Here is a 26070-nt window from a genome sequence, read left to right on the forward strand (position 1 = left end):
CATGTTTTTTCCCCCCTTAGCCTGTTAGCTCCTGTTGGCGGAGTGATCGCTAATTCAAGACTACTTCTCGTTGGCAAGTGGTCGTGCGTTATCCTATTGTGAGGACATTTGTGTGCAACATTTTCGGAATATTTTGAAGGGAATACAACAGCAAACAGCCCATCGATACTAAAAGTCGGGTTGGAGGTGGGGCAAACAGAGCCAACCCGGCCGGAAGAATGGTATAAAAATGTAAAACAAAATTAGAATCAAGTTTAGTGTAAGGTTAGATTAAATTTATTTTTGAGTGTGTCTGCATCGTAATCCAAGTTCATTTAAATTTGTTTATGTTATATTACGATTCACCGGTGCAAAAAGTCTCCCCCGCTCTAATTATTATTTGTTCTAATTCGCCATCTATTAACAGTAAAAAATAACTAGTGGTTATGATGTTTAATAGTACTAAAATTAGACAGATTTCGCGGAGGGGAGAGAGAGATACAGAGAGAGGGGGAAAGACTTTTTGCACGGCAACGCGCTCGTAACATAACAAACAAATTTAAATGAACTTGGATTACGATAGAGACACTTAAAAATAAATTAACCTAACCTTACACCAAACGTAATTCTAATTTTGTTTTAAAGAACGTAAAAAAAACTTTCTTCTCACGGGTTGGCTCTATTTGCCCCGCCTCCACCCTGACTTTCAGCTGGTTTTTAAAAGGAGCCTATCTAGTGTTGTTTGCTTTTGTCTTCCCTTCAAAATATTCCAAAAATGATGCACACAACTGTCCTCACAAAAGGATAACGCATGACCACTTGCCAACTTGCCCGGGAAATAGTACTCCTCTCATATTGGCGAGCAAGCACTATTCTGCACTGACTAACGAGGGGGGAACTGAAAAAAATGCCCAGTGCTCGTAGAGACATTTACACGAAGGAGTTGTGGCGAGAAACACAGCGCCTATGATGTTGTTATGAGCAGCCTCTCACGTCCACATATGCTCGTATATCAAAATTTGTCTCGTTTAACATGACAGATATTTGCTCGAAATTTTACGTATATCAAATTGCTCGTATGTCGAGGCACTTGTATGTCAAGGTATTACTGTACTCATGTAAAAGTACTTGAGAACATCTGATACTCACAGAAACTTTGAGAACTATAGCCATAATACAGACGCTCCCCTACTTACGAACGAGTTAGGTTCCGAGCGATTGTTCATAAGTTGAATTTGTTCGTAAGTTGCTCAGTGCTATATTTTGTATTATAATTTATGTTTAAGGACTATAGAAGTATATTGAAGGTTTATATAAGTGCATTTGTATGTTTAAGGTTTGTATAAGTAACACACACTGGTTTGTACTGAAAAAAACATTTAATAAAATGGAGAGAATACATACAGTACTGTATACATTCATTAGAGAGAGAGATTTACTAAAAACTGGCCGAAAGAAGCGATCTAATGGCGATTGCATTTTTCATTTTTTCATCATAAATGATGCGGTAGCACTGTATGGCACCATTCAATTGATTTGCAAACTTTGTGCAACGTTCAATATTTGGGTACTGCTGCTCGATCTTTATGTTTATAAATGGTACTGACGGTCGAACGATTCAAGTTGTATTCACATGCAATGCTCACCACTTTCTGACGCGCATCAAGCTTCGTTATTATTGCAACTCATTTCAAATGAAATGGCTTGCCTCTTCCTTGCACCTCCCTCAATAGAAGCCTTTCGCTTTTCACCAACCATATTGAATAATGGATGCATGAGATATTTAATGATACAAATGAAAAAGGTTCTTTGCGCACTGGAGATACGTTCACGCACTTCCGCATTGCAACAAACTGGGCAGAGGAAGGTAGATGCTAGGTGAGCTGAGCTCTCACAGCGCCAGGCGTCGGTATTAGCGGCGGAAAGAAGCACTACTTGGAAAAAGGCGCGCAATACAAAATCGAACTTACGAACATTTTTCGACATAAACGGAATTTGCAGACATGTTCGTATGTACCGTTGTTCGTAACTCGAATGTTCGTAAGTAGGAGAGCGTCTGTACAATAAAGATTTTTGGACCATTTCAAACATTTCACAGATTCAGATGAAAACCACTTTTAACAAATAGGCACATCTATAGGATGACAATGTCGATCCATGCTTTACTTTATGATCTGATTTTGATTCAACTAAGCTTAACCATTACATTAACCCAGATCGATATATCGTTAAACTCCAAACATCAACCAGAGCTAATTGTTTTCCAGTAACAATTTCAACTATTTTTCACATTGCACGATTGGTTGCCATACATCAGGAGTGGGCAACTCTGGTCCTCGATGACCCCTATCCAGTCTTTTTTCTAGGAGTCCCTCCACCAATTCCCCTGAATTAAATAATCGGGATTGGGATCAAGCTTCTGGACAGCCTGTTGATGACTTGATCATTTGATTCAGGTGCGGTAGAGGAGGGAGATATGGAAAACAGACTGGACTGGGAGCCTTGAGGACCTGAGAAACATACTTTTTGCCAGACTAGTAAAAAGAGTCATTGCACATTAACTCGGTGGCGCGCTCTCTGTCAGAGATTACTCATGAAGTTTTGCAGAGGTGTACTTAGAATTTTATAGAAAAATACTAAAAGGTTCATTTCTTCCTTTATTGCAACATAAAATAATTGAGATAATTGAGAAGCACTGTCCTACAGCATCAGGTGGGAAATAATGAAGTCATACATTGTAATATTAGGAGAGAAATGTTGTAATAATATGAAAATTAAGTTATAAATTATCATACTGTAGGATTAAAATTGTAGTTGTTAGGAGGTTAGAGTAGTGTTGGTACATATTGATATGTTACGTGGACCGGAGGTTTTTTTATTTCCTGGGTTAAGACTTTTGGCGACGTAAGGCTTGTATCAACGACTACGCTAAATCCCGCGAAAATTGAAAAACTGCGAAGAAGGTTCACCTCTATTATTACTACATACCATAAGTACACAAGTACAATTATCAAGAAGTGTATTTATTAAATGTTACAGTTACAGCCATAAGAAAAGACTGTAATGTATTAATATCTACATTTAATCTATAAATAAAATCTTAATACTTTATGTTCTGTACTCACAGTGAAAATAGTTCCCCTCCGCTTGATTTAAATAATGAAAAAAAAAATGGTGATTGGAGCATTAGTCTAAGTCAGGGGTCACCAAACTACGGCCCGCGGGCCGGATACGGCTCGTCAGCACATTTGGCCTGGCCCTCTGAACAATACCAGAGATGCTATCGGATTTATTTTCTATTTGGCCTCCAGAAAAAAAATCCTAGGCCCCACCCTGTCAAAGAGATAACGGAATAATGGCGAAAAAGTTAGGTAAGAGAAAAATTGATTCAGAATGCAGGGTATTTAACCTGGAGTGGACAAACGATTATTTTTTTGTTCAATGCAAAGAAAAGGCTGTTTGTCTCATCTGTCAAGAGACGGTGGCGGTATTCAAAGAATACAATCTTCGCCGACACTATGAATCCCGTCACAAAGACAAGCGAGCAGACAAACTCTCAAAGCGAAAAAGTGGACTACTATCTCAGCAGAACACATTTGTACGCCAAGCTCAGCTGAACCATGCATCCGTTCGGGCCAGCTTTCGGGTTGCTAAACTGATAGCAAGCAGCGGTAAGCCTTTTACTGACGGAGTTTGTTAAGAAATGTATGGATGCTGTCGCGGAGGAGGTGTGTCCCGAGAAGAAAGATGCATTTAATGCCGTAAGTCTGTCGGCGAGTACAATGACCAGACGCGTTGAAGAAATCGGGAGAAATGTATATGCCCAGCTGCAGCAGAAGACGAAAGAATTTGACTTTTTTTCATTAGCACTGGATGAAAGCACAGACGTGCAAGACACAGCACAACTGCTCATTTTTATTCGTGGAGTTAGTGTAAACTTTGAGATATACGAGGATCTGGCAGCCCTCCAAAGTCTCAAAGGGACTACAATGGGAGAGGATATTTTTGACAAAGTGTGCCAAACCATGGAGAAGTTGGACCTGGACTGGTCAAAGCTAGCTAGCATCACGACTGGCGGGGCTCCTAGCATGGTGGGCGAAACTCGCGGTCCAATGGGAGGCATGAACCGGGAGTTGGAAAAAAGGGGTCTCACCGCCCCGCTACGAGTCCACTGCCTAATTTACCAGCAAGCACTGTGCTGCAAAGTGTTGACGTGAGAGATTCTGCTCTGACAACTGAGCTGAACTTTTATCTGTTAAGATTGTGCATGGCACAACAGAAAGTTAATGTTCCATGGCTTTTTTTTCTATGAAGAACCCAGAGAGTTATTTAGTTATTATTTATTTCATAAATAGTGTTATTTATTTCCTGTTTTTTTCTGTGAAGAACTCAGAGAGGGTTATTCAGTTATCATTTATTTCATTAATAGTGTTATTATTTGTTTCCTGACTTGTTTTTGTAAAGAACCTGGAAAGGGTTATATGGTAATGTGTGGCTTTCTGGAAAACAATAAATTTTTAAGCTCCCCTACGATCGTCACACTTTTTCTGTTACAAACTGACACGGCCCCCCATCAGAGAAGGGAAAAGTTATGTGGCCCTCACAGGAAAAAGTTTGGGGACCCCTGGTCTAAGTCCTCTGTCAGATTCGAGAGCCATTTTTCTTGTATAAGTATTGGTGTTGTTGTTGTCCTGACACTGTCAAGATTCAATTTATCCGTCATCATTCGCCTTCTGAGTAGCCCCATGCAGTGCCTTGACGTCCTATTGTCATGTCAGCTTCACGGCCGTATCTATGGCGTAAATCCATCATAATGCTGGTTCATTTTTTTTATACCCCGGAGTCAGGGTGTCTTCGTTTGCTGTTTCACACCTCGGAAGACGCGCGCTTCAGGCGCTGAATAACGGCACGTGCTCGCCAAGGAAATCGGCAGCGGTTCAGGGAGAAGAACAGTCCCTGCAATGTGCAGCACGGCAACCTGGACGGAGAGACCAGCTGCTACACCTCGGACCACTTCACCTCACGAGAATTTATTTTTATTTATTTGCAGCTTACAGATCGCCACAACACGAGTGCATCTCCAGAGGGGAAATGCGTTCACTTCCAGTGTGTCACTTTTAACCGCACGGCGGACCCCTTTAACATTAACACGGTTCCTAGCAGCTGAATTATGTACAAAAGAACGCAACAGTGTAGATTCATTTATGCCGCAATTGCGTGCTACTCCTTTAGCATATCAAGGAACGTCAATATTTAGGAGGCATTTTCATACCTGTCAACCTCTGCCGATAACTGCCCTTATAAATGATTATGATTCCCCTTACAAACTCCCAAAAAACCTCACAAACACCGTACGACTCGTACGGCGACTCAAAAAAAAAGGCTTTCTACAAATGGCAAGCCGCAATGAATCTAGGCACTGTATATATGATATTTGGAGCGCCCATTGGCCCTTTATTGTAGATAGTCTTCCTTCGATCATCGCGACTTCACTTATCGGGAGTTCACTTCTTCGTATTTTTTTTCTGCTATTAATTATTTTTTATTTGTTTAAAGTTCATAAAAATGTGAAAATCCACACTGAAACTCGTAAGCAGAAGCCACTCTTGCTACTAGGAGTCAGCACTGAAAAAGACCAAAAAAAAGGTAGTTATAATAAGGGTGACCCTATTTCGCCATTTTTCAATTATCGCAGCCATGTCTGGTCTACATTAACCACGGTATTCGAGGGATTATTGTACCTTTTTCGGCACAGAGATGAAGCGCTGCCCTGACGTCTGCCATTTTCACCGCTATTTTTCATCTGTCTTTCGGTTGCGAGTTTCAGCGTAGATTTAGACATTTGATCCTCGTAGTGAAGCCACAAAAGTTAAAGTTTCAAAGTGAAGAAAGATCACGATAACTACCTTTGGTGCAATATTAGGATATTGAAGTATTATTAGGAGAGGGAAAAGCCCCAAATTACAAGGTTAAAGTCGTTTTAAAAAGCCTAAACTTACAAGGTTAAAGTTGTTATATCTGTTTTTTTGTTACATGAACCTGAAGTTATTCGGGGTACGCGGACTTCAACCTTTGGCAACGTAAGTTCGGTCTCAACAAAAAACAGCATTTGGCGACGGGCAAAATACCCCCAGTCTGAATGCAACATTAGAGATATCTGGGAGTCCCTCGTTCAGTTGAAGCAATAGAAATGTAGAGCTTATCTGTTTTCAATCATTTTTTGCAATGATCCCACCCTGGTCTTTGACAGTGCAAACAAGGGTCACATAAAAACAGACAAGTAGAAATGCACAATAATAACATTAATATTGGATACATATGGTACTACTTCCAGCTGAAATGCTTTGAACTTACCTAAAGATTGGGGAAACGTTAAAAAAAACCCATCAAGAATCATAAGTATACATAGAAAAACTTTTTTTTGACATTGCATAGAAAAATGTTAAGAGTATTTTTTTGAATATCGATATCAAGTTGAAAATTTTAGTATCGTGACAACAGTAATATATACTACAACACGATCCAAATCCATCTTTCCCAATGCCGGTCCGCTCCTGCCATACTTCAAATGTTGGCATCACATATTATCAGGAGGTTTTTCATCTATACTGTACATTGTACAGGAAAGGGCCATACAGTGGCACATACAGAAACCACCTAAACGCCAGACATCAACAATGCCCCCTTCACAAGGGAAAAGGGGCAACGCACAATACGGATCTCTATGTGCCTGATCACATGATGAACATTACAGAGGAGACAAGGCTGCTGTTTTATTTGAGGACGGACAGACAAGGATCCCTTGAATACACTGAGGCTTGCATTTGTGTGTGTTCATGTGTGATTGCACAATGATTCCCAAGCTTGTTGCAAACCTCTGCAGGTGCACACACTAAATCCTTCCACCGTCACAAAGTGAGAATTTCCACAAGGCACTTGGAGTGCTTCACAATTTGGGTCAAATGCAAAAACACTTGTGTTCCAAACCATACTACATGTTAGACCTGGGGGATAAAAACAATAATGATAATTATCTTCAAATAATGTTTTTCTACTATAATAAAAACTTTAGATACATTTAAACTGCTATTATACTACCCAAACACAGCAAAGAAGGGGGCGGTGATGCGACTTGAAGGCTAGTTTCAGACCAATGTTCAGTAGACGAGGAAGATAGTCAGGAACCAACAGCTGTTTTTAGCATGGTTAGCAATAGAGCACAAGTGTCAAAGTGCCGGCCTGTGGGCCAAATCTGGCCCGCCGCATCAACTTTGTGTGGCCCGAGAAAGTAGATCATGAGTGCTGACTTTCTGTTTTAGGATCAAATTAAAATGAATAGTATAGATGTATATTAAATTTCCTGATTTTCCTCCTTTTAAATCAATAATTGTAATTTTTTAATAATTTTTTTCTGTGTTTTTAGTTCAAAAATCATTTTGTAAAATCTAAAATATATATATAAAAAAGCTAAAATAAACATTGTTTTAGATCTATAAATAACTGAATATTGAGGGCTTTTAATCCAGCTCTTTCAATCCATTTATTTAAAAAAAATCTAAATATTATATCTAAAATAGTCCGGCCCACGTGAAACCAAGTTGACGTTAAAGCGGCCCGCGAACCAACCTGAGTCTGACACCCCTGCAATAGAGTGTCTAACACAGAGCATGAAGGCAAAAGGACTATAACACAGCCACAATTACCGATTAAGAGATGCAGGAAAACGCAAAGCTCACCCACTAAAAGATCCAAGTGAAGTTTCCGTCATTTTCCTTCTTTTTTTTTCTTAAACATGTGTATAAACAGCGACCTTTTTGAAACGTTCCTTAACCCATTTAACCCACTGTCCTCATTTCAGGACAGCCTGTAATTCTTTTCTTACTTGATATCAAGGAGTTTCCCCATTTTATGCAAATGTTATAATAACATTGCAAAAATCCCAAACTTCTTAAGTTGATTTAACATGGGTTGAGTTCATCCAACTTTAAAAAAAAACGTTTTAAATGGCCATGTGAGTTAAGTTTAAATCGTGTGAGGTTGAAAGTAGTCTCCCCGCCAATGGTGATGATGTCGTCAGTTGATTGTTGTATTTTTTTCAGATTGCACAGCAACTATTGGTTCAAAGGCAAATTTATAATAATAGACGCCTGTCAAAATTTCTGCAGGTTTTATTATTCATTAATTTTCATTGTACAAGGAGTTGTCTTTTCTTTATTACACAACAGAAAAACAAAAATACTTTTTAAGTCATCATATTATATTTTTCTTTTCTTATAAAGTAAGGTAAGTTAGTTACTTTCATAATTGAACAACGAGGAAAGTAATTTATTTACTTATTTACGGAAGTTTGAAGCTTGAAATATGAAAAAAAAATTGTCAAAGTTAATGTGATAATTATCAATAGACTATTTTTGTGATAAGAATTTTTGTCATATTGCCCAGGCCTATTTCATGTTATTTAGCTATTTAAGTCATTTGAACAGTTTGCAGGGCACTCAATGGCTGCCATTGAAAGTGTGAGAACAAACATTGATCCACCATCCCCAACCCAATCAACGTGGAGTAAGCATTCAGGGAGCGCATGTCCACACTAAACTCAGGTAAGTGAACTACTACACCATTAGGTGGCTCATTTCTGTTGTTAATGATTTTTTCTCTTTTTTATTAACATTGTATTTATTTACAATATATGTACCGTATTTACTCGCATATAAGCCGCCCGCGCGTATAAGCCACTGAAAATTGCCTTGATATTTTTTTATTTTACAATTTCTCACGTATAAGCCGGCACCCTAAATTCCCAATTTTCACCTCCATATTTATGGTTTTAATGGGGAGTACAAATGTGTTACTTTTAAGGGAAAATCTTAAGAAAAATCATCGCATTTTTTAGATATTTCTGAGATACTGTATGAATCAAAAGCACATTATTAGGGTCAATATCATAAGGAAAGGCGGCCCGGTGGAGCGAGTGGTTAGCGCAACGGCTTCACAGCTCTGGGGTCCTGGGGTCAAATCCAGGTCACGTCCACCTGTGTGGAGTTTGCATGTTCTCCCCGGGCCTGTGTGGGTTTCCTCCGGGTACGCTGGTTTCCTCCCACATTCCAAAAAACATGCAAAGTAGGCTGATTGAACACTCTAAATTGCCCCTAGGTATAGGTGTGAGTGCGTATGGTTGTCCGTCTCCTTGTGCACTGCGATAGGCTGGCCACCGATTCAGGCTGCCCCCCGCCTCTGTCCCGGAGTCAGCTGGGATAGGCTCCAGCACCCCTTGCGAGCCTAATGATGATAAAGTGGTTCAGAAAATGAGATGAGATCATAATGAAGTTAATATGCCTGTCTTTGTAAATGAAAAATATCAAATTATTCAATTTGCAAAAAGAAATAAGTCTATTTTGATGAGAACCTGATGCTTTCTAATTACAGAAATTACAATTTTCTTACCAGAAGTTTAAGATGTTGTGGCAGCCATATTGCTTCTAAATATCTCAATTCTTTCGATTGTTCATATTACTCCAATAGTTGTCACATGTTTATTTATTTATACTTATTTTTACTCATAAGAATTATAGAAAACAAGCAGAAGAGCCCGGCATTGCCGGGCCTTGAGTAAGGCTTAGGAGTAGTGCTTGTTCGCGTGTGTAAGGGGTCAAAGTAGGTGCGTAAGACGCCAATCAAAACTGTTCAAATTTCCCACTGTGTGCATAGCGTGGGCACGTGCGGTTTCACCATGCGCGGGGCGTATGTTTTAATAGGAAGCGCACTGCCTTTTCACTGCACACTCTGTGTTGTAAGGATGGAGGCAATCGGTTCGGGTGATTCAGGGATGTGGGTTTTCGAAGAAGTCGAGATCCAACCGAGGTTGTTGTTGCTTGTGTTTTTTTTCTTTGTATGCATGGTATGCCAATGAATAGTTTGAGCGTAAGTTAAAAGTTGCCACTAAACTTTGCCCCAATTTGTCCTTCCGCTTCACTGCACGCTGAACTTATTTTTTCTGAAAACAGCATTTTCGGGGAATACTGGTTTGAAGTGTTATTGATTGTCGAATTGTGGGTCTGTCAAAAAAAAAAAAGAAATTTGGCATGGACCTTCTGAACGGCCAGATTCAAAACCCTTCCAATTTTGGTTGAATCCAGCAGACGGTTTAGTCGCAATCGGAGCGTATTTGTTTTTATGTTTTATCGGTTTTCTTTGCTGTTAAGAGACCCATGATGTTGAAACTCCGGATTAACGTCCCTGATGGCAGATTGCGAACATGTGTCGAATTTGGTGCGAATAAGACAATTTTTTTGCAAACCCGATTTTTTCGATTATCGATTTTCGGTAGTTGTCGGAAAAATTTCGATATAAAACCTATTCTATGACATCCACAGACGTTCAAAGCATACATTTCTAGATAAATTGGCTTAGCAGTTTTAGAGTCCATAGGGAACGAACAGACACACACACAGACAAAGATGCATTTATTAAAGGGTTGTCATTGTTTGCTTTTGGGGACCGAAGCAGTGAAATTATACATTTGAGCGGCTTGGCCAAAAAGTCTATGGAGGTCAAATTGGCAGTTCGGTTGTACTTGAAATGTTTTTATTTTTTATTTTTGTTATTTTATTTTAATCGATTTTTTTTGCTTTTGGGAGACCCATGTTCTTGATCCTCCGGATTAACGCTTATGATGACGGAAGCTTACAAACGTGTGTTGAATTTTTTTGAAAACCTGATTTCTTCGATTATCGATTGTCGATACTTATCGGTGGTGCTTTGACAGAAAACCTAGCCTATGACACTCGCAGATGCCTAAAGTATAACTGTGAATTTTCATGGAAATCGGTTCAGTCATTTCAGAGTCCATATGGATCGAACAGATACACACACACAGACAGATACACGCATACACACACAGACATCATCTCATTTTCTGAACCGCTTTATCCTCATTAGGGTCGCGGGGGTTGCTGAAGCCTATCCCAGCTGATAAACAACAGAGTAAACAGAGATACACAACCATGCACACTCACACCCATACCAGGGGCAATTTAGACTGTTCAATCAGCCTACCATCCATGTTTTTGGAATGTGGGAGGAAACCGGAGTACCCGGAGGAAACCCACGCAGGCCCGGGGAGAACATGCAAACTCCGCACAGGTGGATGTGACCTGGATTTGACCCCAGAGCTGTGAGGCCGACGCGCTAACAACTCCGGCCACCGGGTCCGCCCTATATATATATACAGACGCTCCCCTACTTACGAACATTCGAGTTGCGAACAACGGTACATACGAACATGTCTGCGAATATGGCACATGTCGAAAAATGTTCGGAAAAAGATGCTGTAAGTTCGTAAGTTGGATTTTGTATTGCGCGCCTTTTTCCGAGTAGTGCTTCTTTCCGCCGCTAATACCGACGCCTGGCGCTGTGAGAGCTCACCCAGCATCCACCTACCTCTGGGAGGAGGAGGAAGAAACGCCTGTCCCCATGAAGAAATTCTAGACGAAACTAAATAAAGCCATCGCACTCTTCGAGCAGCAAGACCCAAATATTGAAAGTTGCACAAAGGTTGCAAATCAATTGAATGATGCCATACAGTGCTACCTCATCATTTATGATGAAAAAAAGAAGAAAACTGTGCAATCGTCGTTAGATCGCTTCTTTCGGCCAGTTTCTAGTAAATCCCCCAAGGAAGATACTCATCAGCCCTCATCTTCTTCTCCTCGACCCTCAACTTACGGAGGAGGAAGTAACTTTTGAAGCCCATTCTAGCGACGTCGAAGACCCTCTCATGATATAAAATCCTCCTCTTCCTCCTCCTCCTCCATCATCTTCTTAAGCATCGAGTACATCTTCCAAAAGTAAGTTAAACTTAATTTTAACTTATGAACAAATTCACTCTACGAACAATCGCTCGGAAGGTAACTCGTTTGTTAGTAGGGGAGCGTCTGTATAATATAGATTATTTATATATATATATATATATATATATATATATATATATATATATATATATATATATATATATATATATATATATATATATATATATTCCTGATAACAGTTTTTGTCATATAACTCAGGCGTATACTCCTCATCAATTAGTAACTAATTGGTCGTAAGGAACTAATTATTAGTTTATCAATAGCAGACTCCAATCCATTAGCCGTGGGATGACCGTCAATGGCAGCTAGCGACATCCCGTAGGCTTTGTGGGAAAAGTGGCCCATATACAAGATCCACAATACATTGTATAGCATGAAGGGTTTGTGCGGGGCCGAAAAGGCTACTGCTTTACCTGTCCTTTGGGAGTAGGGTCGTCCTCGTTGCGCAACTCGAAAGACTCTTCCTCCTCTTTCTCTCCATAGTCCCTCCCCAGCAAACTGAAGCCCTGGCGGCAGCACAGCAACCAGCAAACACCTCGCAAAGGCATTCAAATGAGGTTATGTGCGTCGCCTCGTCGTATCCAAGTCGAGGAGTTCACAAGTGAAAGCAAACTGCGCGCCTCTGCCGTGAAAAATTCTCCATAGAGACCCGACGACGAGGATGGAGGAAAGCATGCGAGTCTCCTGCTTGCAGATAGACATAAAACTCCGCGGAATGGAAGCTTCTCTTCACGGAAATTCTAGAAGTCCACTTTGCTGTCCGGTATGAATTACCTCGTCCCAAAGAAGTTAAGCCACAGAGCACGAAGCCAATCCCGTACACGGCACCTGGGGCTAAATCGTGACCCCCAAAGTTTTTGGGATGTCAACAAAGCTTATAGAATATAGGAAATAGAGTTAAGAAGTCACACACGAGCATTTCACAGTGTTGCATCGTGCGCCAATGTTGCACTGACGCGTGCTCTTACTGAAGCGAGCGAACATGATCTGAAAACACGCCCCTAAAATAGCATCTGCAACCTGATTGGCCGAGAGCCTACACTCCCCGTAGCGCCGGGGTCATAGACGCGCCCAATTTCCAACGCTGCCTTGGGAACACGTGTCCTGAAGTGACGGTACTGTTCCAATCCGTAACTTTTTTATGACGTGTGCTAATTTCATTTATTTTATAATTCTTTTGCATTTTTTTTCAATCAGAATTGCATTATACAATGAAATCAATAAAATGAAAAAAAGAAACAGATATGAGTATGTTTTCCCCTGTAATTTCTTGTTTAAAATTTCCATAACACCGTAAAACCTCTATTTGAGCTGCACCTCCATTTGAACGGCACTTCTAATAAAACGGCACCTTGGTGGAAGAATTGAAAAATAGAACGGCACCCTCTAATTGAACGGCACCTCTAAATGAACGTCACTACGGGGGAAAGTTTGAAAAATAGAGCGGCATGCCGGTGAAATAGAGGTTTTTCTCAACCTGAGAAGGTGGTAAGATGGCAAGGGTCTTCTTACCTGGGATTCATTGTCACATTAGCGATGCCACCAAGAAGCAATTGAAGAAGCTCCATATTTATGTGGCCGTGATTCCAGGAGGATGCACCAAATTTATACAGGCCCCCGAGGTCTACTGGAACGCCCCATTCAAGGCCAAAGTCCGACAGTTCTACGAGAACTGGATGTTGCACGGCGAGAAGAGCTACATACACCAAATTTGGCAACATAAGGGCACCAACAATGGAAGTTTATTTGAAATGGATTGTCGATGCTTGGGATCTTATGCCACAAAATCATCAAGTCATTCAAGGGATGCGGACTGACCAACACTCTCGACGGCTTGATTGCCAGATCCATTGTTTCAGGTCAGTCGGCCCAATTCAGACTGGTTTGCAACTTCTCCAGCAAGCGCAAGCAAATGCTGGCGACGATGAACGTGAACTCACTCAGACACTCGATGCTGATGCGGAAGGTGATGTGAATGACGAGGACAGCTACTTTCAAACTTTTCCCATAACGCACAGATTTAAGCACGATAAACTGTTACGGTCGTGGGGAGAGGGCCCCGAAGCAGGCCAAAGACAACTTTGCTCGTGGCGATTTCTCTTTATTTTCAGTGTTGGTAGGGCCAGGCGAAAGTATAAGGGGAGAAGGGTAGTGGCGTCATTTTGCGTAGCCTGGAGCTCGATAGTTGAGAGGTCTGTAGAGGGGTCCAAAGCAAAGGTACGAGATGCATAGTCGAGATCGTGATCGTGGTCCGTGGTCGTGAGCGTGGTCAAGGTCCTGGGAACAAAACAAGAGGTAGGAGATCGGTCGAGGCAGACAAGGAGGTAACGCGAGAAGGTACTTAACAGTTAACTGAGTAAGACGATTCAGCGTCGTGGTCCAGCTCTGGGTGGCTTAAACAGCTCCGTGATTTTGATGAGCCGCACCTGCCGCTGCTTAGCTCATCAGGTGCTGGACCTGTAATTGGATGACAAACCCAACCACCCACCATTCTGGCCCTGAGCCTGACATAAACAGAGAAACAACAACAATAATGATAGACGGAAAGACTCCCGGTCCAGATTGAGCAACTCTATCATACCACTTTAAAAATACAATACATGAAGTGTATTTACTTGCTGTATTATCAACCAGTTGATTGCATTGGTATTGGAAGCCAAAAATTGGTATTGGTGCAACACAAGTAAGAACACGGTAACATATACTAACCCCAAAAAGTACTTGAGGAATAAGAAAAGACTCATCACTTAGGTTGTACGGTTGCATATTTACTGTAGATATCACGTGCTAATTGTTACAAAGATAGAATACAATAAACCACATCATAAAGGTGGGTACAATTTGTAATGGTTATAGATGAGTAATTTGCATAGTTGGCTGTGTTTGGTGGACTTTAATACTACCTGATAAGCGTCTTGCGCAAAAATACATTTCCACTTTTAAGATGCCACTTTACTTTTTACCAGCATTGTTCCACTTAGTTGAACAAGTCGTTGACAAAGATTGTGCAGTAAGAGGCTGAAGGACTGCTGCTAAATCCAGACACGTGATGCACACAGCCCCTGGGTGCTTTATGCTTTTTTTCCCCCTTAATATTGCTTCATTTCCCCTTCTCAGCTCAGCAGCTCTCTATAAACTCAGTCACTGGGCTTTAACTCCTTCCCTACCACGGAAGAAGCTATAGCGTGCAATACGGCACAAAATATAAACTTTTTTTTTAAACACTTTCAATAACCTTCATCATAATAGACATCCAAACATGTGACTCTCTTCATCCTTCTGTCATGAACATAACCTTATCAAGGACAGTGGCCACTAAGCAGACACTTATTCAAAAGTTGTCACTTAAGGCCTGTAATTGGTTATAGGGAAACGGAATATTTTTGGTCATTTGAAAATAGTAATACTACATTGATCCGTCGTTTTTTGCGTAAATGTAGACCAGACAGGGCCGTGAAAATCGAAAAACCACGTAGTAGGATCACCCCTTTTATCATACCATACACCATGTTTTCGCGTCTATAATAAAATTCAAGTACACAAGTACAGTTATCAAGAGGCATATTTATTAAATATCAGTTACAGGAATATGAAAATACTATAATGTATTAATATCTAAATATAATCTGTAAATTAAAAAAATGTAAATATTTTAAGTACTGTACTTGATTTAAATAATAAATGATCTGGTATTTGGAGTTTTAGTCCAAGTCCTCTTTTTCAGATTGGAGAGGCATTTTTCTTGTACAAAAATTGCTATTGTTGTTGTCTTGACGCTGTCAAGACGATTGTCAAATTCAATGGCTGTGACCACGTCATCATCAGTCTCCTACCGAGTGGCTTCATGCAGTGTGTTATCGTCCAATCGTCATGCCAGCTTCACGGCCGTATCTACGGCGTAAATCAATCATAATGCTGGTTCATTTTTTATTCCTCGGAGTCTTAGTCCACATGAGAATTCACAGTTCAGTGCCTCGGAAGATGCGAGCTTGAACAACGGCATGTGTACGTTGGTGGCCAAATGAAAGCGGCAGCGTGTCATGTAGAAGAATGGTCGCTGCAACGTGCAACATGGCAACCTGGCTGACGATGCCAGCAGTTACATCTCGGACCTCTTCAGAGTTCTGCACAGAAATCTACTGATGTCCTGTGACCATTTACCCGTTGAGGCAACACAAGAAGAAGGAAAAAATGGCAAAAGTATGCAGAGAAATAAACAGCAGCCGGGATCTCATCTTCAAGAGTCAGACGAAGACAATGGTGATGAATATGACTTTCACTACGAGCCCCTCCAGGTGCTAAATTAGAGAGATGCGCAAGGGATGGAGTCTGAGCCCAGCCAGCTGATCAGAGACTTGAAGTGAAGGGCCCTGCTTCCGGACCAGTACAAGCAGAAGATGACTATCAGCTGGAGGAGCCTGGTTCATCTGTGGAGGACCTGCCTGGTGAGGGAACAAACCTGGCTGTTTAAGATCCTCGTGATGATCATTTATCAGAGACCTCTCCGCCATCCGCTGTGACTGAACCTGAGGCGTTGACTTACGAGCGGCCAAGAAGGGAGAGACATCCACCACGATGCATGACCTATGATCAGCTTGGTGTCCCCTCCTGTTACAGTATCCACCCACCACATCAGCTGCTACCTGCTCACTCTGCACCAGGAGTGGTCCCTTGTTTAGTACACCTGCAGCCATATTACATTCAACCACCCTTTATGTATGGATTCCAACAGACTTGAGCCTACCAGGGTGACATACATGTCTTATGCTGGCATGGACTGTTACGGACTGTGATTATAGCAGTGGCGGGCGGTGCATTTTCTGGTAGCGCCTTCAACGTATCAATCCAACCCTCAAAAACTATTTTATTGCTATAAAACCTCTACTGCAGCTACAGCTGCGACACACAAAAAAAAATCAATAAATTAATGCACAAAAATGGGGTAAAATCCACTTCCTAGCAGCATTTCATGATTAAATACAAATACTGGCGCTTTTCAGACATTAAAACCAGGCCAGGGGGTGATTTTCCCGGGAAAAGACAGCGATGAACGTCAATGGCGTACGGGCAAACATTGCCCGAAAGTGGGGTAAAATCCAGCCGAAAACAGCATTTATTGATTAAATACAAATACTGGAGCTTTTTAGACATCAGAACCGGGCCCGGAGTATCATTTCCCCGGTAAAAAGACAGCGATGAACGTCGATACGTCCATACGTGAAATGACAAAAATTGCACTAAAATTAGGTAAAATCCACTTCCTAGCATCATTTATTGATTGAATACAAATACTGGAGCTTTTGAGACATTACAACCAGGCCAGGGGGGTGATTTTTCCCGGGAAAAGACAGCGATGGACGTCAATGGTGAAACGCCAAAAATTAAAATGGGGTAAAATCCACTTCCTAGCAGCATTTTGTGATTAAATACAAACACTGGATCTTAAATACAAACACTTGAGCTTTTCAGATATCAGAACTTGCCCCTCAATTGAAATATTATTTAGGAATATAGCCATATTTGTAATTTTACTCACCAAAAATCCTTTTTACACAATATCCATCCTCCTTTCTTTCTTCCTTCTTTCCTATCGCCATCGAAGCTAATGATGAAAGTCGAGCCTGTCCTGTCATATTTCCGGCATAGTCCATTTTGAAAATGGCATTAAATCAACACAACAATATACTATTTGCTTGTGGAGCTAAGTTAGCGCGCTGAAAGTGCCCCACACACCATTTTCCCGACTGTAACAGGCTTGCTAGCTTCGGAGTTGACCGCCCTTTCTTAATGATGTCCATTTTTTTCCTGAAAAAGTCCGTCTAGAAAATAGCTTTGTGAGCAAACAGAATCTATTTGTTTTTGCTTCTGTCGGCCATAGTGGGTGGAGTTTGCGATCTCGGCTGCCTCGGTACTGCTTTGGCCCGCCTACTAGCCAATCATAGTTTGTGAAAGCAATGACATGTCCCAGCCAGCAAAATGCTAACGCCTATGAAAAATCATTGTGGGGTTGCCAACTCGAAATCTGATTGGTTAAAAGCAACAGTCTAGTTTAATGCAGCAGAGCCCGCAAGAACTGATTGTGCAGGCTTTGAGGCAGATCTGATCTGGCAACAAATAATGGCTGAAATGTGATTGGTTAAATGCTTCAATATGAAAACACACATCTGGAAGCAGTGCAACCAGGGGGAAAAGCAATGAAAGGAAGCTAACAGACCATTTGGAATAATAAGTACGTATTGATGGACAAAATATAATATGATTCAGATATTTCTTAGGCCAGCAGAGAAGGCCTTGAAGGCCCTGACGGCCCGCCACTGGATTATAGTTTCCATCCAGTAAACGTGTAACGTATGAGTTGTGGATTGTATTTGAAATGTGGCCCTTGCCGTCTGGAGTTTCCATGAGTATCAGCTCACAGAAGAGTATGTGAAGTGACAAGTTCACAAGACTGTTCAGGATAACAACCAACAAGTGGAGAGATACTTGGAATGTACTGATGTCGAGACGACATTTGTTTTGTGGGGGAGAGTGTGACATGCTAAAGTGTTTAATTTACACCCCATTAACGATCGCATGTTGGGGATGTGCAACTAGTTTGGATTGAGTGTATATCGGTATTCGATTATTGATGCCTTGATGCACAAAGCAAGTGTGACATGTTAAAGTGTATATCGGTATTCGATTATTGATGCCTTATGCACATAGCTTGACCAACACGGAAGATTTTCTTCATATCAGTAAAGCCGGATTGAGGAAGCAACAACAAATCACTATTGTGATTATTTCTCCCTGTGTTTCAAGAATGAATACAGGGTACAACATATGCAGCAGCTAATTCAATATTTCTCCAACTCTATTCTTCAAAGGACAGCAGAGAAAACTCCCTTCCCCCACCCCATTTTCTGCAGGCAGAATCTTCTTGGACCAGTTCCTCCCCCATATCCCAAAACAATACGATAGGGGCTTCTTCTGCTCTCACGGCAATGCTAAGAACATATGTTTTATTTTTAGAGCTGCACCACCCCTACTCACTTGCAGAGAGAGAAAATCCCTGAAGGATTTAGCACTCAAATATCAAAAGAGGGGAAAACAAATAGCTGTCATATATCCTCCATCTTAATGTCTTCCAGGAGAAGATACAATCAAAAGGAGCTAGACATCTAGCGCTGTCAAGACCAATGAAAAATTTGCTATCAGAGCTAATACTTCCAATTTAAATGAATTGCTGTCAATGGAAGGCTATGAGCTGTTCTATATATTCTCCTATGTTAAAAAAGAAAAGAAAAAACTTTTATAATCCCCCCCAAATTTTGTACAATGAAAAAATAAGATAAAAAATATTAAAATACTAAAAATTATTTCTTCATTTTATTTCCTTTTTTAAATAGCATAAATAGTAATAAGTAGGCGGCCCTGCGGCTGAGTGGTTGGTGCAGGTGTGGGCAATCCGGTCCTCGAGGGCCGGTGTGGGTGCAGGTTTTTGTTTCAACCGATCCAACACAAACAGTTCAACCAATGAGGTTTCTGCTGAAACAAGAAGCACCTGGCACGCACTACCCATTAGTTCATCAGCCTCACAGCTCTGGGGTCCTGGGTTCGAATCCAGGTCGGTCCACCTGCAAGTTCTCCCCGTGCCTGCGTGGGTTTTCTCGGGGTACTCCGGTTTCCTCCCACATTCCACAAAACATGCATGGTAGGCTGATTGGACACTCTAAATTGCCCCTAGATATGAGTGCGAGTGAGATTGGTTGTCCGTCTTCTTGTGCCCTGCGATCGGCTGGCCACCGATTCAGGGTGTCCCCCACCTCTGGTCCGAAGTCAGCTGGGATAGGCTCCAGCACCCTTTGCGACCTTAGTGAGGATAAAGCGGTTCAGAAAATGAATGAATGTTCAAAACCTGGTGCTAATAGTGAACTTTGATCTGATGACACATCATGACAATTGTGCATTGGGGTCTTTTTTTGTGTACCACCGTCATTAACTCTTTTAGAGCCGTTGACAACAATGGTACAGTGGTATCTCTACTTACGAATCCCTATAAATACATTTTTTTAGGTTACAAAACCCTTTGATATGCAAATGACCGTTCCAATATATGAAAACAAGATCCGAGTTACAAAATCCCCCAAAACATCAATATGTTTCCTATATCTGTTATTTTATTTTGATATTCTCCTGCATCCTGCTTGACATTCCGCTGACTTCCTATTGGAGCTTCACAACAACAACTGTCTTTTGACCACCGTTCATCGTCACAGATTCTTTATTTAAAATTATTGGTGCGAATGAAATGAATAAGCGAACCCTGTTATTCATCAAGGAAAAACAGAATATAAGAAAGTAGCGTGCGGTTGACTGATATTGGATGGCAATATAGGCCCGGCCGTAACCCACCTAGTAGCATCGGTACACTTTTGAAGCACAAAAAAGTATCAAAGCGACGATTCCTTGGCATAGCTTTTACTGAAGAACGAAATGTTACTCCTTCTTTGGAGTTCTATTTAATGCTTGGTTGTTTTGACTTCATAATTCATAATCAAAATGTTTAGGTTTTTTTTATTTAGGACGGGAACAAATTACAGAAATTACATATAAAGGACTGTTCTACTTACAAAAAAAACCCAAGTTACGACAAATGTTCTGGAACTAATTAATTTCGTAGGTAGATGTAACACTGTATAGAATGATATATGTTCTAGTTTGGGTGTTCCTTCAATTCTCCCACTTTTGTATTTTCCGGTTCTGATGTGTTCTTGTTCAAGTGCCCTTTGATCAGTGAAAAGCGCCATCTACTGTTAGAGGGAGATTACTCGCATGTCATGTGACTACTGTCAGTAGTTTGCCTTTTGCCGAGCTAAAAGAGAAAGCACTTTGCTCCGCAAAAGAATGAAATACTGATCTGTAAACAAATTCAATCAAATTCGTAAGAGAGCATTTGTAGTCACTTTTGGTAGGCATGGTGTACTTGGGGTTAAAGGCCTCACCTTTTCTCCTCCAAACATATTGCTGGGCATTGTGGCCAAACAGCTCGATTTTTGTTTCGTCTGACCACAGATTTTTCCTCCAGAAGGTCTTATCTTTGTCCATGTGATCAGCAGCAAACTTCAGTCGAGCCTTAAGGTGCCGCTTTTGGAGCAAGGGCTTCCTTCTTGCACGGCACCCTCTCAGTCCATGGAGATGCAAAACACACTTGACTATGGACACTGACACCTGTGTTCCAGCAGCTTCTAATTCGTGGCAGATCTGCTTTTGGTGATTCTCGGTTGAATCTTCACCCTCATGACCAATTTTCTCTCAGCAGCAGGTGATAGCTTGCGTTTTCTTCCTGACCGTGGCAGTGACAAAACAGTGCCATGCACTTTATACTTACAAACAATTGATTGCACTGTTGCTCTTGGGACCTGCAGCTGCTTTGAAATGGCTCCAAGTGACTTTCCTGACTTGTTCAAGTCAAGGATTCACTTTTTCAGATCCATGCTGAGCTCCTTTGACTTTCCCATTGTAGCGTTTGTAGGCATTTGCATCCAATGAGCCCTATTTAAATGGCCTCAGAGAAGTCACCAGCTGTAGTCACTCATAATCACTCACAAGAAGTTAAGAGGCCATGCTATAAAGTTCATTTCACTGACACAACTTTCTAAGTCACCAAAATTGCTAATTCGGCTTGCTGTATGTTTTTTGTGACAAAGAAGTATCTGTTCCAATCACTCTATCAGAGAAAAATCAGAGTTGTAGAAATAACTGGAAACTCAAGAGAGCCATGACATTATGTTCTTCACAAGTGTATGTAAACTTTTGACCACAACTGTATTAATAAGCACAGTTCATTATCTTAACCATGCATTAATTCATTCCTAATAAGTTAATGTAAATAAATATTTCTTTAATATGGCATCACATTTCAAATTTAAAACTTTCTAAATACTACTTTTTAATTCATGAATAGTTTGAATGATAATGTGATTGATTAAATTTAATCTCATATAATGTAATAAATAATAGAGTGCAATCATTGCCCAACCCAATTAAAAAGACCCCAAAAGTTAGATTTAAAAAAAACTCCCCTTCTTGCAGTAATGAGGGAATACAGACGCTCCCCTACTTACGAACGAGTTAGGTTCCGAGCGATTGTTCATAAGTTGAATTTGTTCGTAAGTTGCTCCGTGCTATATTTTGTATTATAATTTATGTTTAAGGCCTATATAAGTATATTGAAGGTTTATATATGTGCATTTGTATGTTTAAGGCTTGTATAAGTAACACACACTGGTTTGTACTGGAAAAAACATTTAATAAAATGGAGATAATACATACAGTACTGTATACATACATTATAGAGAGATATTTACTAGAAACTGGCCGAAAGAAGCTATGTAATGACGATTGCAGTTTTCTTTTTTTCATCATAAATGATAAGGTAGCACTGTATGGCATCATTCAATTGATTTGCAAACTTTGTGCAACGTTCAAAATTTGGGTCCTGCTGCTCGATCTTTATGTTTATAAATGGTACTGATGGTCGAACGATTCAAGTTGTATTCACGTGCAACGCTCACCACTTTCTGATGAGCATCAAGCTTCGTTATTATTGCCACTCATTTCAAACGAAATGAAAAAGGTTCTTTGCGCACTGGAGATACGTTCATGCACTTACGCATTGCAACGAACTGGGCAGAGGAAAGTAGATGCTGGGTGAGCTGAGCGCTCACAGCGCCAGGCGTCGGTATTAGCGGCGGAAAGAAGCACTACTCGGAAAAAGGCGCGCAATACAAAATCGAACTTACGAACATTTTTCGACATAAACGCAATTTGCAGACATGTTCGTATGTACCGTTGTTCGTAACTCGAATGTTTGTAAGTAGGGGAGCGTCTGTATATACAACTTTCCACCACTGCTCATGACTCAGACAGGATTTCCTCTCCGCACAGTCCAGCATTGAACTTAACCCTCATCCTGCTGCGCTCTGACCAGTATAGTCAGTCCAGGTCCACAATGGGCGGCGCCACGGCCTTCCCACTGACAAGAGGGCTGCTGTTTGAGTCCCGCCGGGTGCCAGTAACAGGATAGGCCTGCCGTGGGCGGTAGACACTTGATCCCAACTGCGAATCGTCCAGCTGTGTGGACTTATCGTGTTTGACAGTCAGGCTGTAGAGGTGCAAAATTAGTTTAGAATGATCATGAAGGGATATCATTATATCCAAGACAAAGAAATAAGAACCATCTGTCGCTCACTGCATGGATTATGGTAATTATTTCTGAGACTTTTTAGAAAGGAGGTAGTAACAATGTGAGTTTTGGATGGGCGCATCTGTTCCTGTGAGACTGAGCGGGAATCGGACAGATTGCAACTCTCTTGGCATTTGGATTGATTACAATAACCCTTTGCATTCCAGACTTGGGCATTTTTTACATGTCTGATTATCAAGATTTAAGAAATGCCTAATCTTTTCGCATTCTACATCATAGTTATGGTTTCCTTCAAAGGGCTGCCATGAACAATGATGAATTGACAAATCGACCACGGGAAGAATGATCAAATGAATCCACAACTAGTATATCGATAGTCGATGCATCGTTTATTGATGTAAATACAAATAAAAATCTTATTTTAACTCATTCATCTTCCGTATCCCTTATCCTCACAAAGGTTACGGTGGGTGCTGGAGCCTATTCCAGCAAACTATGGGCACCAGGCGGGGGACACCCCGAACTGGTGACAAACCAATCGCAGGGCACAAGGATATGGACAACCATAGTATACGCTCACACTCATACCCAGGGACAATTTAGTATTAAACCAGCCTACCATCAATAGTTTTTGGGATGTGGGGGAATGCCAAAGAACCCAAAGGAAGCCCATCCAAGCTCTGGGACAGAATGCAAACTCCACACAGGAAGGTCGAAACCCACCTGAGATTGAACCCTCAATGTCAGAACTATTAGGGGGGCGCCTCTAACCACTTTTGTAACTGACTGGGTGCAGTTGATGGCATTAAACATCCAATCCATTTGAAGTAGCTGGGCTGAAAACAGATGAACAAATGTTCATTTGCTGCCACAATCAGTCAAATCTCAGTAGAAGGATAAAAAGGGGCCTTCACCGCAAATTGTGAATCAGGGAGCGTCTTAAACGAAAGAAATTCTTAAATTCAACGATTTTAAGGAAATTTTAAGGGTACGACATAGCAGGAGCCGGCTAATATGCGAGAAAATACGGCAAACCTTTTTAAGAATACTTATTTATGTGTGCACTTTATGGTGAAGCTTTAAATCTCACTGTCTTGTATAATGACAGTAAAGGCAATCAATTCAATTCCTCCTTGTATATCTGTGGTCCCAGCAATGGTCATAAGCTTGCCAGGTTGATGAAAGTTGAAGATAATGATGAAAATCTGCTGATATCTCTTAACTTGTTTTCATGCGTGTAGCGCGTTGCCATGGAATGGCACGTTTTTTTTGTCAATGATGCAGCAGAACTTTTTTTGAGGTCCATTATACGTATAATAATGACAGAGCCTCGAATCGCAAATTTGGCCCACTGGAGAGGTTTCGGCAGAGATGTGGAAGTGAGTCATGATTTAGACCCTTGTGGGTGACCTTCGTGATCGACTTCAACACACTTGGATAGGAAATTAATGACCCGTGGCCTGACACCGTGGGTCGGTTTCCACAATAAATTAAGGATTAAAATGTTGCGACCGATTTTACTCAATGATGCTCAATTTTTGGAAACACTAACATGCTGATCTCGATTTTGATCGCTGCAGCCCCTCTAAATCCAAATGGATTGGATATCTAATGCTGTCAATGACAGCAAATGTTAATTTTTGAAACAACAAACTTGTACAATCGGGGCAACTCTACGTTTTTTTCCGTTGTGACCCCTGAGGTGAGAAGCTCAAAGTCCACCACTATTAAAGCCATTAGAAGAGTAGGAAGGTGGTTGATGTGTTTGTTTGTGTGTTATTGTGTGGTCTTTTGGGCTGAGTTGATCACCCTCTGCAGGCTCGATCTCGAGTTTGGCCATAATGTTCAAATTGTGCTAAGAACAAACAAGCCAAAAATAAAGCCTCATTAATTTACAATAGAAAAACATCACATTTCACATTTTCAAAATAATACACCTTTATTTTTATCCAATTCACGGAGTTCATAGAGTTCACATATGAAAGTTACAAAATCTAAACCCACAAATGTTACCAGCTAGCATTTGGTAAAAATGCACATTTCCAAAAATAAAAAATAATTTCCAACACATTTCCAATGGCTCCAGTCATTCAAAGTGGTTACTTTTATATAGACACAATTACTAGTTGGATTAAAAGCTTGATCGGTATAACATTTTATTCCTAACGAGAGGGGTGGTTTGTGTCAATTTATAATCTGATCAGAGCACAGGAAAACACCTATTCAAAATGTCATAACAAACCATCTTTAACGCGCATCTCTCCGTATTAGAGTTCGTATCAGAACAAACATGCTGCTGGAGTTATTCAAAGATAGATAAAAAATATATGATAAATAATGCGCACATTTAAAAGTATTGGATTGGATTGGATAACTTTATTCATCCCGTATTCAGGAAATTTCATTGTGACAGTAGCAAGAAAAGGCATAGTTAGACAGTACAGTCGCAAAGGCTGCACAACAACAAAGCAAAAGCAAAACGTACAAAGCAAATCAAAGTAAATGGAAACTGGAAAATGGAAACAAAAACTGGAACCACACACAGGAAGTCTTCCACAAGATGGGGTACTTTTGCAGACTGTGACCGAGGTAGAGAATATGCAGAGTCACTCTTCCAAGCTTATCCGCACTGTTCCTCAGTAGTCTGGAGCTGAAAACAACAGTAGCAGAGTAGGGCACCTTGACTCCGTTGCTGGTAAGCGCCGACAGCTCTTCCATCTTATCCCACGATGCAATGGTTGGTCAGAAGCGTTGCCTCTTCTCACGGCACTTTTGTCCAGCTCCGAATCCCCGGCGGCACCGAGGTGTTGCTCCTTCCGCTGCGTATTGTAACAGCTAGTCCCATGTGTGTGACAGCGTAGGCATGGCTGAATGGTTCCAAAAAAAGAAGTAGCCGAAAGAAGCCAGGCTAACAGAACACGGAACGTTGTAAAAACATTAAAGTAAAAAGTATAAAGTACAAAGTAAAGTAAAAAGGATTGTATTAAGAAATATTAAAATGTAATTGAAAAAAAGATAGAAGGGCTGTAAATC

General features: G+C 40.9%; 1 protein-coding gene across 1 annotated transcript in view; it reads right to left on the reverse strand.

The window, feature by feature from the left end:
• plekhh3 (pleckstrin homology, MyTH4 and FERM domain containing H3) overlaps positions 1 to 12821 on the reverse strand; it is a 66290-nt gene extending 53469 nt beyond the window's left edge. The window contains exon 1 of the mRNA XM_077619451.1: positions 12263 to 12821. Within this exon, the coding sequence (XP_077475577.1) occupies positions 12263 to 12397 (135 nt within the window). The 5' untranslated portion in view covers positions 12398 to 12821. The remainder of the gene's footprint in view (positions 1 to 12262) is intronic.
• Positions 12822 to 26070: the final 13249 nt, after the last annotated feature.

The sequence above is a fragment of the Stigmatopora argus genome, chromosome 14 (assembly GCF_051989625.1).
Source record: "Stigmatopora argus isolate UIUO_Sarg chromosome 14, RoL_Sarg_1.0, whole genome shotgun sequence".
In the NCBI taxonomy this organism is placed as follows: domain Eukaryota; kingdom Metazoa; phylum Chordata; class Actinopteri; order Syngnathiformes; family Syngnathidae; genus Stigmatopora; species Stigmatopora argus.